The sequence below is a fragment of the Natator depressus genome, chromosome 9, assembly GCF_965152275.1.
Source record: "Natator depressus isolate rNatDep1 chromosome 9, rNatDep2.hap1, whole genome shotgun sequence".
Lineage (NCBI taxonomy): Eukaryota > Metazoa > Chordata > Testudines > Cheloniidae > Natator > Natator depressus.
The window spans coordinates 80,069,878-80,083,304 of record NC_134242.1 but is presented as its reverse complement, the minus strand read 5'-3'; the positions used below and the strand labels follow the sequence as shown (position 1 = coordinate 80,083,304).

Sequence of the window (13,427 nt, the reverse complement as noted above, 5' to 3'; positions counted from 1 at the left end):
GGATTTGCCAACATGATAAAAAAAAACCCATAGTTTAGAGCCCTACTAAGAAGCGTCAGTGCTTTGACTAAAGAAGTTCTCCCATCTTACCTATATTATTCCTGGAAACTTCAAATAAATTGTAATTTTTAAAAAAACCAACAACCCTGCTTTTGTTACATTAGAGCAAATCCAGAGTCACTCCATGGTGTTCAGCCAAGCTACTGTGGTTTTACACCACTGTATATCTGAGAGCAGAATTTAGCCCAATGTATGACAATGAAATAAAAACAACATCGATGCCATCCATTTGTAAAGGAAAAATGTGGAGCGGTGGGAAGGTAGATGGCTCTCTCTGTCTCTCACTGTGTAATAGCTTAACCTGTGGTTGAAAGGGTCTCCGGGTGACATCATTGGTTACAGTCACTTGAATCATCTTTTCATTGTAATAGCAGAAGAATCTTCTAACCTGGCCAAATTTGCTGTTTTGTTCTCTCCTGCGGCCTTGTGCAGCTGAAGCCATTTTTAACTTCCTTGCTCTGTGTACATCTATAGCTAGCTCTCGATAAAGTGTCGTGTCCTCACCCCATGTTATATTATTATTTCATCTGATTATTCATGACAGGCATTGGAAAAAAGTGCTCCCTATACTCCCTCCAAGATATGGCAATGGGGCTTAAGGATGGACCAATCTTGTCCCCACCTGCACAAAAGTGCAATTACATGATGGAGTGAGTTGCTTCTTTGGCAATCTCAGTCCTTCAACACAGGCAGCCCAAGAAAACTGAATCAAATGAAAATCTCAGTCTTTGGAAAGCGCAGGGAGCAATTTTTCAAATCATGTTCCTTCCCCATATGTTAGAATGAGCAGCTGAGCACAAGGTTCAGAAGTTCGGCATGGAGGCTTTATCCTCCTTATTCTAGCTGGCAGGCCAGCTCAGGCTGTCTCTCAGGGAAACTTCAGGTACTGGCTTCAGCAGGCCCAGAAGTACCTCGATGAAATCGCTTGTGCTGCTTTAGACCTTCCACTTATGGCTGAAAAAAGGCAGTTCAGGCATTTCATGATGTTTTAAAGTAGTTAACTGACTTCAGCGCTTCTTTGCACTACAGTAATGCAAATAATAACTAAGAATCAGTTCATTAGAATTTGGAGCTAACAACCATCTCAGCTGTTATTAAACCCAAACTAAATTTGCCCATCCTGAGTTAGGAAGGTTTGTTCAAACTGTTAGACTCCTCCTGCAACCTTTACTTAAGCGATTCATCTTTGCTCACCCAAGTAGTCCCATTGGTTTCAGAGGGAGAACTCGTGTCAAGACAGCTGGACTGGGCTGGTGGTTTTCAGTCTACACACTCAACAGTATTTATTACCAGCTTTTATTTTTATCTAATGCTTTGGTGGAGAGAGATACTATTGTCAGTAGCATTTGTTAGGCGCTTCAGAAAACAACCAGAAAGATACAAGGCCAAGTTCAGTGGTGCTGCATTTATGTCAGTGATGAATTTGGCCAACTGTCCCTGCTGCACGAATATTGTAATCGAACCAGACACATAGTACAATGCAGCAACGCAGAGGTCGATTCTCCTCTCACCTGGAGTACTGTCACTGAAAGCAAAGGCCTGGATTTATGTCTTGGTGATGGAGAGCAGAATCTGTCCCACTGGAATTACATGAGTGCAGGGAGAAGGGACTCTGGCCCACAGCACTCGGGGTGATCTGAAAACTTGTGTATCACAAAGTGGTGCAGGATTTTTGGTTCAGATGACTATATGCCCTCTGCACCCTTCTTCGTAAGGTGGATTCATGGAGAGAGAGCCTTCATGGGTGACATGCAATTCCAAGAGAGCTGTGACAGTGGAGAGAGTGGGTTACTGCCACACAAGGCAGGGTGGGCTAGTGACATAGGCCTAGAGATTGCAGAATATTGTGCATATGGGGGATTTATTTTTCTGTAAGAAAAGACAGAGACCTTGTGGTTTGCTAGTTACCATCCACAGGCTTTATTTTCCTCTCTGTAAACACAGGCACACACTACTGTCTTGCAACAAGCATTTCCTCTATGAAGAAGCACTGTAATTAGGACTGCAGCTAGAAAGCATTCCAAATACTACAGCATGGGCATATATTACTGGCCCATCAGGAGGCAGTTTCAAGCAGGCAGAGCACCGTGTGATGAAGCATGGAAAAAAGATCTTTTTATAGCCACTGGAGAATAAACACAGTACATTTCTGCATATTGGAGATGGGCCTGGATCACAGCCCCAGATCCCACCACTTCCAAATGTCTGGGAAGTTCAGATTCAGACGTATCACCACAGATGACCCCTCTGTCTATAAAGGGCCAAAACTAAATCTCAGTTTCTAAAGACTGAGGGAATTTGGGATCTGGATCAGAACTCTGTAGGGGCAAGCCTGTTTCTGCTGTATAGCCACAATTACTGATTGTGTCCTTCTGTGGATGGGGGATAAATCTGTTTGTTGCATCACTAGTTTTGATAAGTTCGACTAGGGTCCTGCAATGTGGTAAAAGCTAGAAAATCTGTTTTCCATTTATTGTCAGCATTTTCCAGTTGTGCACCCAGCATTAGTTGCCATCAGTGGGAACTGAGGGTGCTAAGCCACCATATAGGGTTGGCCCCTTAAACAGCAACTGTCTTCTTTTGGGAGACCTCTGTGAGAAATATATGCTGCCAAATTCTGCTTACAATTATACTGGTGTAAATCCAAAGAAACTCCATGGGAGACAGGGCTCCTATGCAAAATTTACACCAGTGTAATCATGAGGCAGAATTTGACCTATTGGGTGAAATTTCCTAACCTCCAAACCCAAGGAAGCTAACATTTTGACTGAGGTGTTTTGGATTCATGAAGGTTAAAAAAATGAACAGATAATAACAGGATCAAGCTTCCTTGACCCTCAAATGAAGAACAATTCCAGACAGCCTGCAAGCTCCCTTCTGCACTTCCTTGGCAATCTCTTTCCCACAGTTAAGAAAAACACAGGAAGATCTAAGGAAACCTATGTGGAAATGCAAAAGACGAAGGCATGTGATCTGAAAATAGAAGGAAAGTCCATACATTTCCTTTACATACTGGTCTGAGTCCAGTTTTTGGCTAAATTTTGAAATCTTTGGGACCATATGCTTTTGCCATTCCCTCTAGGGCATAATGGGAAACTGACTTGTTTGGCCCTTTATCACTTAACAGATTAGACAATGTGGTTTTCTTCTTGCCCAGTAACTTCAAGAATTCTTTCACAGTGCTAAAAACTACTACTTTAGAACCACGACAAAGGCCCTCTGCATCGGCTCAGAGCACACCGTCGGCCAGTTGTGAATCCCTTTGTGATTACACATATTAGGGAAGCTTGCAGAAGTCACATCTCATAAAGTTCAGCACGGTATGAAGACTTACTGCATCCGACTTCAGAAAGCTAAAAAGATTAAACTGCAAACCACAGGCAATCCCACATTGGCTTGCCAAACCTCTGCACTAGTCCCAACTTAAAAGGGAAGAAGCAAACTTAATTTGGGCACAAGGAAGAGAAATTGTGCAGACCTCCACTAGCAGCAGTTCTCAGAAATTCCTCTACGACTTTCAAAATGTAACAATTTTCGGAATCCTGAGACCTGAGGGTAGATTGGGTGATGCTTTGGCAGAGGGAACGGAGAACAGGACGTAGTGAGAGCAACAAAGTAGGTACTTAAAGGGCAGACTAATCAAAGGACTTGAAGGTGAGGGCACTTCAGTGCCTCTCAAAACTGTTTCTATTCACTGCCCCCTAAACACTCAATCAGAGTGTGTAGCTTTGAGTTATCCTGTTAAAAAAATGGCAACATTCTCACGGAGCAATAGGTCAACCTGCTTAGATCAGTGGATTAGTTAGTAAAAATTTGCATAGTGCTTTGAAAATACAGGGCTTGATTCAGATCTCACTCACAGTGGTTTTATATCAGTGTAACTCCAGTCACTTCATCAGCCCACTAAGTTTACTAATTCCTTCACAGTGCTGGAAGCTTTCATGGTATAGAACCACAAGGGCTTTGGTGTCTGTTTGGAGAATCAGACTCATGAAGAGTACATATGAATGCAAAGCATCATCACTATCAAATAGAAGTTTGTTTCAATGCTGATAAAGCAGATTGGATCAGGTCATATGATAAGCCCAATGATAATCATTTGCATAATTCAGTTCTGCTTTTATTCTCTTTGATGGTTCTAAGTGAGCTGTATCCCCAGCACAGAGATGTTAGATCAGCCTCACCAAGTGAGAGGCAGTCAGGTGTGCTCTTTGCACTACCATGGGGTCAAGTTGAAAACTTAATTAAAAATCTGCATAAGATTAAAACAAGATGCCACCAGCTACCTACCCATGTGCAAAGCCCGTGGGCTGGCATGTGCCAGGCTAAGCAGCAACACCCCTCTCCCCCAGCTCTTGCTCAGCTACCTGGACCTTGGATCTCGTCTGGTGCAGAGGGCAGCCCTAGATTAAACCCCCACCACCATAGAGAAGTTGGAGAGGGGTGGGTTGAGGGTGAAGCCTGGATCTGGTCCCACCCCCACCTCACTGGCCAGGTGCAAGAGGAAAATTAAATGCTGCTCTTTGCAGAAGCCAGAGCAAGACAGCAACAGGGGAAGAATTGTGACACCCTAAGGGGTTTCCCAGACCACTCCTGGCATGGTGCAGCTGCGCACTGCCTTTTACTCAGGGCTGAGCCTGAAGGTTAAGTCTAGCCCTATAGACCTAGCCACATTTTGGCTCACTTCTACTGTGAGCCCAACACTAATTATTCCCAGTACAATTAATGGGTCCGATCCTGGCCCTAGCTGCGTCTGTGGCATGGAGCCCCCAGAAGCTCCATGACATGGCCAGTTTCTGCAGCTGTGGGTGCTTTGGCAGATGTAGAAGAGGAAGTTCCCCTCCAGTGTAATCATGGCCACTCAACCCCCTTTGCTGCCCTGGGGCAGAATGTGTGACTCCACCCATCTTGAGTGTCCTTCCAGCTCAGGGCAAACCCCCAGGCCGCTTTTTCCTGAAGGTCACTGGCTCTTTACCTGCCACATCCATCTACTGAAAGGTGGGATGTTATTTTTGCATATGCTCCACCATGCTTGGGCAATGACCATTGTGTACCTTCAACTTACAGACGGTTTACATTTCTCCTCAGATGTTCTCCTCCTAGCCTCTATCCTACCAGCCTTCCTCCTTTTCCTCATTTGAGGAACAATGGGCCTGGATGCATTTTTAAGAGTCCATCTGTCATACAAAAAACATCTCCATATGGTTTGCTCTAATATTGCCTTGCAGTCCTAAGCTTTCTCCTGGTGCAGCATTGCTCCCATGGTAAACGTCAACCCTCTATTTATATTAAATGGCATTTCCAGATAATAATCTGCACTGGTTGATTTTGGCAGGTTCTGCTGTTTTCTGTGTTGCCGTACAAAAAATAAAATAGAAAATAAGTGTCTAGCCCAGTGAGATGAGAGACCATTTATTCCAGTGACCTGTATAAACTTTTACACCAGGATCTCCACTTATTTAAACAACCTATCTTGCTGGCCGGAGTGGCTGAATACAGAGCTAGGCTCTCTGCCCTATTTCTCTCCCATGTCATGAGGTACATCGGAGCAAGAATGCCTTATCAGCATTAGAAAGGCTTAATATTCTGTCAGGCACTTGAGAAGAGCTGTGAAGGAAAATGTTAGGGGGCTGCGATCTATTTTGCTCCCCGGGCTGCTGGGATAGCCAAAATGTCCTTTAATTACTGCCATTTGCAAGTCCCATTTCAGTCTCAATAATGGGGAAGTCTAGCCAGTGCAGAGGAGGAATAAAAGGTGGAGCACCCCAGGAAAATGTAGAAAATATTAAATGAATTATGCAACTACATGGGGGTTAGCCTCAATGTCCTGGCCAAACTCTCGTCTGGACAGTTAGAATCTACCTATCTGAAATTCCCCCTGGAGTTTTACAAGGTGAGCTGAAAACAGCTTCCCCATTCCACCTACATTTCAGTGGTGGAGAAAGTGACCCCTGTTGTATACAGTTTGTGAAGTATTTTGGATGAAAATGCAACAGAAGCATAAGACATTCTATTTCAATTCAATGCGTGCATACAGCATAAGAACATAAGAACGTAAGTGCAGTGTGCAGCGGCAGTCAAAAAAGTGAACAGGATGTTAGAAATCATTAAAAAAGGGATAGAGAATAAGACGGAGAATAATCTTATTGACCTTATATAAATCCATGGCACACCCACATCTTGAATACTGCGTACAAATGTGGTCTCCTCATCTCAAAAAAGATATACTGGTGTTAGAAAAGGTTCAGAAAAAGGCAACTAAAATGATTAGGGGTTTGGAATGGGTCCCATATGAGGAGAGATTAAAGAGGCTAGGACTTTTCAGCTTGGAAAAGAGGAGACTAAGGGGGGATATGATAGAGGTATATAAAATCATGAGTGGTGTGGAGAAAGTGAACAAGGGAAAGTTATTTACTTGTTCCCATAATATAAGAACTAGGGGCCACCAAATGAAATTAATGGGCAGCAGGTTTAAAACAAATAAAAGGAAGTTCTTCTTCACTCAGCGCACAGTCAACCTGTGGAACTCCTTGCCTGAGGAGGTTGTGAAGGCTAGGACTGTAACAGGGTTTAAAAGAGATCTAGATAAATTCATGGAGATTAAACCCATTAATGGGCTATTAGCCAGGATGGGTAAGGAATGGTGTCCCTAGCCTCTGTTTGTCAGAGTGTGGAGATGGATGGCCGGAGAGAAATCACTCGATCATTACCTGTTAGGTTCACTCCCTCTGGGGCACCTGGTATTGGCCACTGTCGGTAGACAGGATACTGGGCTGGATGGACCTTTGGTCTGACCCAGTATGGCCAGTCTTATGTTCTTATGTTAATTACTGTAAAATTCTTTCTGCTTAGTTTTGAATCTGGCAGTTTTAGACAGGAAAATTAGTATAACACTAGCTTTTAAAAAGAGTTCTGTACAGTTTATAACATTTTTCCACAGTGCAGCAGATATTTAGAAAATCACATTAGCAGTGGGACATAAGACTTGCTTTTATAAAAAGTGAGCAATGGTCTATTTAGTCCAGTATCCTGTCCCCAACAGAGACCAATGATGGATTCTTCTTAGAAAGGCAAAACATTAACACAATATTGCAATATTTTCCCATGGGGCTAACTTTCTTCCTGACCCCAGCCGGTGATCATTTATGCTCTGAAGCATGATGATTGGGATGGTTTCCTAGTACTGAGGTGTGTTGTCTTAGAAACATACAGGAGACGAATGACAAACCATCAATAGTAGTAATATACTATTTGTAGGTCTGGTTGAAAAATCAAAACCTATTTTCACAAAAATATTTGAAATATTAAAGGTGTTTTTATGTCAAAAAGTTCAAAATAGATCCACTTTTCATTTTTTTTTTGAAAGTTGTCATGATTTTATTTTAATATGGTTCTCAAAACCACTGGAAAATGTTATTGAAAAAGGTTACTGGGATTTTTGGCTTACTGAAAACCATTTTTGATAAAAAATATCAGGATTTAAAAAACAAAAAAAGCATTAACTTTTTCATGCAAAATGACAAATTTGTCAATGTCAGCTATTTCTTGGGAAAAAAAAGTTTTTGAAAACAAACCAACCAACCAAAACCACTTTTTGACCAGGAACAACAGCAACAACAAACACCACACACCCAAACAAATCGCTTTTCAACCAGGAAAAAAACCCCCACCTTTTTTGCCAAAAATTTCCACCAGCCCTTGTATTTAGAGAATAAAGACTGTAAATGCAATAAGAGTCAAACAGAACCATTTCAACCTTGTGCTAAGAGGAATCATAACTAAAATATGCAACAATGTCAAAGAAGGAGGAAATGCCATGACAAGCATGGCACTATTCTAGATGATTTCAGTACATCTACATATTTCGGAGCTAAGCTTTTTGGAATGGGGCTGGTGATTGCTGGGATGAGCAATGGTCTGCTTATTACCTCTTCTGATTTGAAATCAAATCTCAGCTTTGCTATGGTCAGGGTGCAGGACCTGTTGCTGATCCATGGGTATGATTAGGTTTCAGATTTCCTTAAGGGAAAATACAACCTATCAATGGTCTAGTAAGATATAACTTTTGTCCTCAGCCATCAATACAGTGACTCCTAAATGTTCTTGGATTCCCTGTGTGCCATCTACACAGGTCACGGTGGTAGTCTCCAGACCTGTGACATGAGGCTGATGGCAGAGCGATGGTGGCAGTCATCTCAAACCAATACTAATTAGCTGCAACAGAGTACTTGAAGTCCTCTACTGTGGCTGGGGTATTAGCTAAGAAAATATCCTTTCCCTTAGTGTCTGTCCCAAACAGAGGAGGAGGCTAACTGGTTTGGCAGCAGCACTGCTGAGAAGGATCTGGGAGTTATGGTGGATCACAACCTCAACATGAGTCAACAATGCAGTACTGCTGGAAAAAAAGGAAATGCAATTTAGAGTTGCATTATCAGAGGCATAGCATGCAAGTCATGGGAGGTGTTAGTACCACTCTCCTCAGTGCTGGTTAGCCCTCAGCTGGAGTACTGTGTCCAGTTTTGGTCACCACTGTATAGAAAGGATGTAGAGAAACTGGAAAGGACCGAGAGGCAAGCAACAAAGATGATCATAGGGATGGAATGCAGGCCATATGAGCAAAGGCTGAAGGAACTGGGTATGTTTAGTTTGGAAAAGAGATTAAGGGGAGGACATGATAGCAGTCTTCAAATACTTGAACAGCTGCCATAAAAAAGATGGAGAAAAGTTATTCTGTCTTGTCACAAAGGGCAGGACAAGAGGCAATGGGTTCAAACTACAGCATAGCAGATTTAGATTAAAGCTCAGGAAAACCTTCCAAACTGTAAGAACAGTAAAACAATGGAACAAACTGCTGTGGGAAGTCATGGAAGCTCCTTCACTGGAGATTTTCAAAAGGAGGCTGGATAGCCATTTGTCCTGTATGGTTTAGACACAACAACTCCTGCATCTTGGCAGGGGATTAGACTAGATGAACTTTACGGTCCCTTCTAACCCTGTGGTTCTATGATTCTATGACACACAGCTCTGCCCCTCTTTATTGTCAGACATGGATAGGGCATTCTCTCTTTCTCCCTTCTCTGTGCCTGGCTCTGAAGGGGCATGGATGAAAGTGATCTGGATGAAGTTCTTGCTAAATACAGTAGGGGTAAGACTACCAGATAAGGAGTCTATGAGAGGGTACACTGGGTGATAGCTGTCCCTGGCCCATTTCTGTGGAAGTACACCCACCCTTTTCGGTAACAGTTGCAATATGAGTGTGCTCCTGGATTCCCAGCAAAAACTGGTGGCCAGAAATGCGTTTTCCCACCTGTGCTTGGCCAGGTACTTGTTACCAATTCTCTCTGATACAGAAATTGCCGTGGTAATACATGCCTTTGTAACCTTCAGGCTGCACTGCTGTCTTATGCCCTATATGGACAAGCTCTGAAGACCATTCAAAAGTCACTGTTAGTGGAGAATACAGCTGGCTGTGTACTTGCAGTGTCAGCCAGAGGGAGTGCATTACAGCAATTCTCTGAGGACTGCACGAACTTCCTATTTGCTTCCAGGTGCAATTCAAAATGTTGCTACTGATGTATAAAGGCCAATCAGTTATGGAATCACCTATTTCCCCACATGCTCTAACAATAACTGAGGTCAGCTAGGGAACTTCTGCTACCGGTGGCTGGTGACAGGGTATTCATGACTCTTGCCTATGGAATCCAGTTCCTCTGCTGGTCAGAAGAGCTCAAACTGGCCCTTTAAGGCAAGAAGTAAAGCTCATGTTTACTCCAGGTATATTTGTGAGGAATATATGGAGCTTGTTTCTGAGTTTCTGGGCTGACCCTTGCTAGCAAGTGTTTAAAATGTTGGTACATACACCCAGAGGCACTGTGAGGGAGTGTTTTATAAGTCTCTGAATAAACCAAACCAAATATGTGGATTCTAGTAATGAAGCTCTGGTAGTTTACGGTGCTACAGTGCCTCAGCAGATCTGTCTTCCTGATAAGGCTGGTTATTGATTATTGTTCGTGGAAATTAACCGTACCCCAAGAGCCTAGAGACACACTTGATACTGACCATAAGGAGACTAAAGAACCAATAGTCTGGTGTTTTGAAATATACCCATGGTTCAAGGAACACTATGGAACACTACTGGCAGGAGAAATTCCACATCTCCTGTATACCATCTGAGGTGCCATGAATAAGTAGCATGGTAATCCAGTGAAATCCTCATGATTAATGAAATAATGGAAGACCACATGGCACATGGAAAAGCTCTTCTAAATCTCATTAGCCCAGTTATTCTCTTGCACTAGCATAAATCAGGAGTAACTCCAGACACACATTTAGAAGGAGAACACAGCATTGATGCACAACCAGGTGTAGAGGAAGGGGTGTTACAATCTAGAGTGAAGAAGATTGCTCACACAACTTCTTTACCTATGGACCTTAAGAATTGCACCCCTGAATTATTCTGTTCCCCATGAAGGAAGTGATTTCATGGATTCAGCTTGCCCCATGAACAACAGAGGGCTCAAATATATGCTATAGCCTCAGCTTTTGAAGCCTCATCTTCTTCAGGGGGTTTCAGATGATCAAATACAACTTGAAATGTTCCCATAGAGGAGAAAGATACTAAGCCCCACAAATTGCTATTTTAACTAATTGTTGAAGCCTTAAGGCCAGGGGATCAGAAGTGTTAGCTGGGGGGGGGGGGATTGGGAGGGGGTGTCCTTCAAATGCAGCAGACTTCAAGGACATTTTCCTGAAGATACATCTTTCTCTATTTCCAAATATTTTAATGAAGCGCTGACCCCTTTGAAGTATTCAAACCTGAGCTCCCATTGCTGTTGGTAAGAGAGCTGATATCTAGTGAGAGAGCCCTTGTAAACTTATTACAGGAAATTCCAGAGCCAATTCCTCACTGGCCCATTGGCCGCCGAATTAATTAGGCATTACTGTGTGGGATTTCATTGGATGTATCACATCTGCAATGGGGGTGGGGGTCTTCCAGAAGAAAGCCCAGGGCAAGGACAGGGAGGTGATTAAGAGGAAAGCTTGTTAGTTGCTCAAAGTAAATTACTAAGAATTCAGGGGCCTCTCTGAGAAAGTTCAGCTACGGCTAAAAAGAAGGTTCTTCTGGTGTGCGCCTGGGAACAGTTAGTGCTGAGTAAGTGCGAGACTGGAGAAGAATGTGAGTCATGGACCGAGAATGGAGCCTTCACTTCCCCACAGGAATCTGAGGGTCAAAGCCCTGGGATGGGTGGGGGAGAGCAAGTGGATCAGCTGCTAGGGAACCAGGAACAGGTAGATTTTAGAGCAGCGCACGCTTTCCAAGCTTGCTTTCCTTCTCTAAAATGCAAAGGAAGAGCTTGTCTGCTCCCCAGGTGAGTTCTCCCATAGCACTCACACTGCTCTCCTGAAAACCCACCTCAAAGCCATTCTTTCTCTCAACTTCAACCAGGGAAGTCCCCACCGAGGCCAGGGATTCCGACTGGCAGCGGCAAGCGCCATCTAGCGGCAGCTCCCCAGATCTGCTCCCTCAAGGCACTTGACTCCTTGCGATGCCCAAGCCCCGAGAAAGTAACTGAACCCATATCCAGGAGCGAAAACCCCAGGCAATGAAAACAACAACATAGTTGAAAGAGTTGCATCCATAAAGGAAACCAAATTGAACTCTTTGACAATTCAGGCTCCCCCACCCCCGCCCCAAGGACCGAGCCGGACTGCAAATTTCCCCTCTCACAGGTCCCCAGAGCTTAAACAGAGTCCTGGCTTTGTTGCTTCATGTCGGGTGATTCCAGATGCCCCCACGTAACGCGCAGGAGCCCATGGCGCTAGGAGGTTAGTGTACTCAGGTGCATGCCTGCGTATAGCAGGAGAAAAAAATAAATACGCGGAAAGTTCAGCCAGCCCAAGTGTTGCCTTTGGCCCCCTGTGGGCAAGGTGCTGGGCCAGGCAAGAAAACCAGGAGATAGAACCATATTGGACAGGGGCACCAACCAAGACCCACACCCACGGCGGAAGTCGTTCCTCTCCATCCCACCCAGGGGTTTATCATTATTCTTTCTTTAAATCAGCTCGCCGGCATCCAGGAGTGGCTTGTTTTGAACTGGTCCCTGGGATATGAGCCGCTTTGGCAAACAAGGTGGCTTGCTGTGAAGGGGGGAGGGAGAGAACCAGTTCCAACCTGGATACCACACCCGAGCGAGCCAAGCCAGGAGAGAAAGTTGTCGGAGCAAAAATGCACTGTGAAATCAAAGGAGAGTGAGTGAGAGAAGAGAGATTGAAAAAAACCACGTGTAAACTGCTCTTACCTTGTAGCCAAAGCAGTCCGTGAAGCACAGAAACAGCCAGGGCGGTGCAGGGCTTTGGAGTCATGTCTGGTGCAGATGTGAATTAGGAGTGTAGCCTTTATAAACGTGCAAGGAGGGAGATCTGTCAATAGGGTCAATTTCTTTCCAGCACCAAGTTTCAAAGCCTTCAGGCTGGGTAAGGGCGGGGAGGGGGAAAGAACAAGGCGTCCAGCAGTTCTCACTTGTTGATGCCAGTGAAACTGCGCTTTCCATTCACGGCTTCCCCCCTTTGCTACAGATTTTGTTTGCCTCGCTCTCTTCTTGACGGCCAAATGTTTTTTTTTTCCAGAATAACTTTATTCCTTGGTTCCCCTCCCCCCCCCCCAACTCATGGGATGATCTGGGGGGTTTTTGTTTGTTTGTTTGTTTTTGGGTTTTTTCTTTTTCTTTTTTCTAAATCGGATGAAAAGTAGAGAGATCAGTGAGAAGAGCAGATGGTATACAACTGACCAAAGGGGTTAACAAAGCAAAGTAGCAGCAACAAAAAGTTTGGGTACAAAGTTTCTTCTGCGGCTTCTGAGTTTTCTCTCCTCCCTTGGGCTGGGTTCTGTTTAAGGTGTCTGTCACCCAGAGCCTCCGCTGAGGGCTGTTTATCCAGGGGGGTGCAGGTGCTGCAGGGATCTGGAGGAAGAAGCCTCTAAACTTTCTCAGGCTTGCGAGACGGGGGGGGGGGGGGGGGTAACAAAACAAAAACGCCTGCGTCCCAGCAGCAGCTGTTGCAGCGGACACGAGCCCACGGGATCTCTGCTACATGCTGGTGGGGGAATCACAAGCCCAGGAGCAGGCGAGAGGTTCGGCTTCTTGCGAGGAGTGGGGTTTGTGCCGGGGCAAATCACAGTTTAGGTATTTCTCTCTCTCTCCCCCACCCCTCCCAGTCTGATCTGCTTTTGCTGGGATGTTTGATGTGAGCCTGGGATTTTTTATAGGGAAAGAAGAAGAGGAAGGAGAGACGTCAGCAGCGCAGCCGGGGGGTGTTTCGCTCGCTCGCTGTCACTTTTCCAGTGCTAAGGCTCCCAGGGCTGCTGCTGC

General features: G+C 44.5%; 1 protein-coding gene across 2 annotated transcripts in view; it reads right to left on the bottom strand.

Moving 5' to 3' along the window:
- Positions 1-13,082, bottom strand: part of LOC141993114 (vascular endothelial growth factor receptor kdr-like) — a 184,970-nt gene extending 171,888 nt beyond the window's left edge. For both annotated transcript variants that reach the window (XM_074962420.1, XM_074962421.1), the window contains exon 1: positions 12,360-13,082. In XM_074962420.1, the coding sequence (XP_074818521.1) occupies positions 12,360-12,423 (64 nt within the window). In that variant the 5' untranslated portion in view covers positions 12,424-13,082. The remainder of the gene's footprint in view (positions 1-12,359) is intronic.
- Positions 13,083-13,427: the final 345 nt, after the last annotated feature.